Source organism: Paramormyrops kingsleyae, chromosome 2 (genome assembly GCF_048594095.1).
Source record: "Paramormyrops kingsleyae isolate MSU_618 chromosome 2, PKINGS_0.4, whole genome shotgun sequence".
Classification (NCBI taxonomy): domain Eukaryota; kingdom Metazoa; phylum Chordata; class Actinopteri; order Osteoglossiformes; family Mormyridae; genus Paramormyrops; species Paramormyrops kingsleyae.
This window is the reverse complement of record NC_132798.1, coordinates 28145872-28148126: the sequence shown is the minus strand read 5'-3', so window position 1 is coordinate 28148126 and position 2255 is coordinate 28145872. Positions and strand designations below refer to the sequence as shown.

Below are 2255 nucleotides of genomic sequence, written 5' to 3'. Positions count from 1 at the left end.
TGATGGACTGGTACCCGATCCAGGATGCACCCCAACCATAGACCCTATGCTAAGGGCCAAAACCCTGAGTGATGCAACTAACTAAATTTCAATGGCTTATTTTGATACCCATTGGCATCTTACCACACGTGCAGTTCTCACAAGTTTCCTCCAGTCCAAACTACATGATAAAATCATCCATAATTTAAGTCTTTTTAGGGACTAGTTTCCCCAGCTCTGTTTCCCCTGCCTTGTATCTCGTGGCTAATGGGAAAGGCTCCGGGTTCACCATGAACCTGAAGTGGGTAAGCAGTTGCAGTAAATATATTAAATGAGCCACTATAAGTCCCTACTATAAAACCACTACTTAAAGTTTTATAAGTCACACAAACACAATGCAATATTTTAAATTCCATTTTATTTACAAAGAGAAATGGGACATAATTCTTCTTGAAGAAGAAACATCCGTAGAATAAGCATGTTCAAACAGCAGACCTAAGAAACAGAGAAATCCATGAATTTGCAATACCAAGACATTTTCCCAGAAACGTTATGCATGTTACATTATTTTGCAATAAGGATAACAGCTGAACAATCATTGAGATTTTATAGGTGAGGAACAGTAATGTTTTAGTTTAAACCAAAACCTTGCTGCTAAAAGAACCTTACCTGTTAAGAACTGCATTTGAATTGTTCATTTCTTCAAAAGCTGATGCCGGACAACAATGAAAGGAAAGGTGAAACCGCTGCCGAAGAAGACCACCATCATGCCCAAGAGCCTCCATTTGTTCTCAACAGAAAATGGCAGGTTCTGAAGAGCAAATATTAAAAACGGGAACATTAAGTGGGACAATCCATGTAACAGTTGCAAGTTACACTAAGATTACTCATCATAATCTGTCACAAACGGCACTGTCAGTGACTTAACTATGCACATACCATTACAAATGGTATTTGTCACCAAAGCTGAATTCGTTAAAATGAGCTCCTGCTTTCATCACAATTGGTGTACACCTAAATAAGCCAAATAAATGGCTGGTAAACACCATACACATCCACATGGTTAGCAATTTACCCCTTGTCAACGGTAGATGCTGTATTAGGAACTTGAACCTCTAAATTCAAGCTTAGAGTTTATTTCTCCATGGACAAAATACGTTGGTTTTAAAAAAGGTAATATAAGCGTTGTAATAAATGTATTCTAAATTAAGAAACCCGCATCAGGTAACAAATTACTGTTCATTTTACATTGTAAAAAAAATATACAAGACCTCAAGAATGTTACCGTCATACGTTCAGTCATATATAGCTAAATTATTAAAGCGACTATACACTTCAAGATACGTGAAATGTTGCAAGATGTACGCAAAAACTAAACAGTCCTGAAAGCTGCAAGGTCACACTTCATTTGGACGACTGTAATTAAGGGCAGGAAATATCTGTGCAATTAATTCATACGACAAATATTACCGTGAACTTTCTTGTTGCGTTAAATTCTTTTAGGAATGTATATTTAAAATCATTATGACCCTCGTTTGAAAAACGTATGCAACAACTAGCCGTGTAGGTCGTTAGTATATTCATAAAATACAAGTAACTGGCTGCAAACAACAAAACAAAAGTCAGGAACTAAATTCTAGACGCAGATGTTTTAATATTTATTAAACAAAAGGTAAAGTCATATGTAAAGCAGCGGGCCATCCAACTATCATTCCGTTAATACACTGACCTCTAAAGACGGGCTTCAGATAAGGAAGTAGGCCTTACGATGCACCGGGAATAGTTACCAGACTGCTCTAGCTTTGTTATAAAACACAGATTTAATTTCCTACCTTCCCTGGTCCTTCTTCATAATGGGAGCGACGGATCGCAGAAGTGGTAAATCGTCGAACAGCTTGTCCAAACATAATGATTTCAAAGTGCCTCAAACACAGCCACCAGCTCTCAACCGCCGTCGAAATGCGTCCGGACGCCAATGAAAGGACTTATGGGATTAAGCCGGAAGTATCCAGGGTGCATTATGGGTACCGTAGTATACAAAGGCTTCCAATTCATATTATTATAAAATTGTACTATTGTTGGTATTATTGTCCTTCAGTCCAACGCTCCATACATACCGGTATTACACTTCTACAACTTTATTAGAGCAGGTCCGTTGATAATAACTAAATATGGCATTACATTAACCAATGGCTTTATTTTTTTAGATTTTAGAACTGGAAATGTACACATTGGTTGTTTTTACCTTTAATCAGAAGAAGTAACAACATTTCAAA

General features: G+C 37.3%; 1 protein-coding gene across 1 annotated transcript; it reads right to left on the bottom strand.

The window, feature by feature from the left end:
• Window positions 1–380: 380 nt before the first annotated feature.
• Window positions 381–1974, bottom strand: cox7c (cytochrome c oxidase subunit 7C). Its single transcript, XM_023834816.2, has 3 exons — window positions 1812–1974; window positions 649–790; window positions 381–474 (listed from the first exon to the last, which is right to left on the bottom strand). The coding sequence occupies exons 1-2, from the start codon at window positions 1884–1886 to the stop codon at window positions 674–676; spliced, it is 192 nt and encodes a 63-aa protein (XP_023690584.1). The 5' UTR covers window positions 1887–1974; the 3' UTR covers window positions 381–474; window positions 649–673.
• Window positions 1975–2255: the final 281 nt, after the last annotated feature.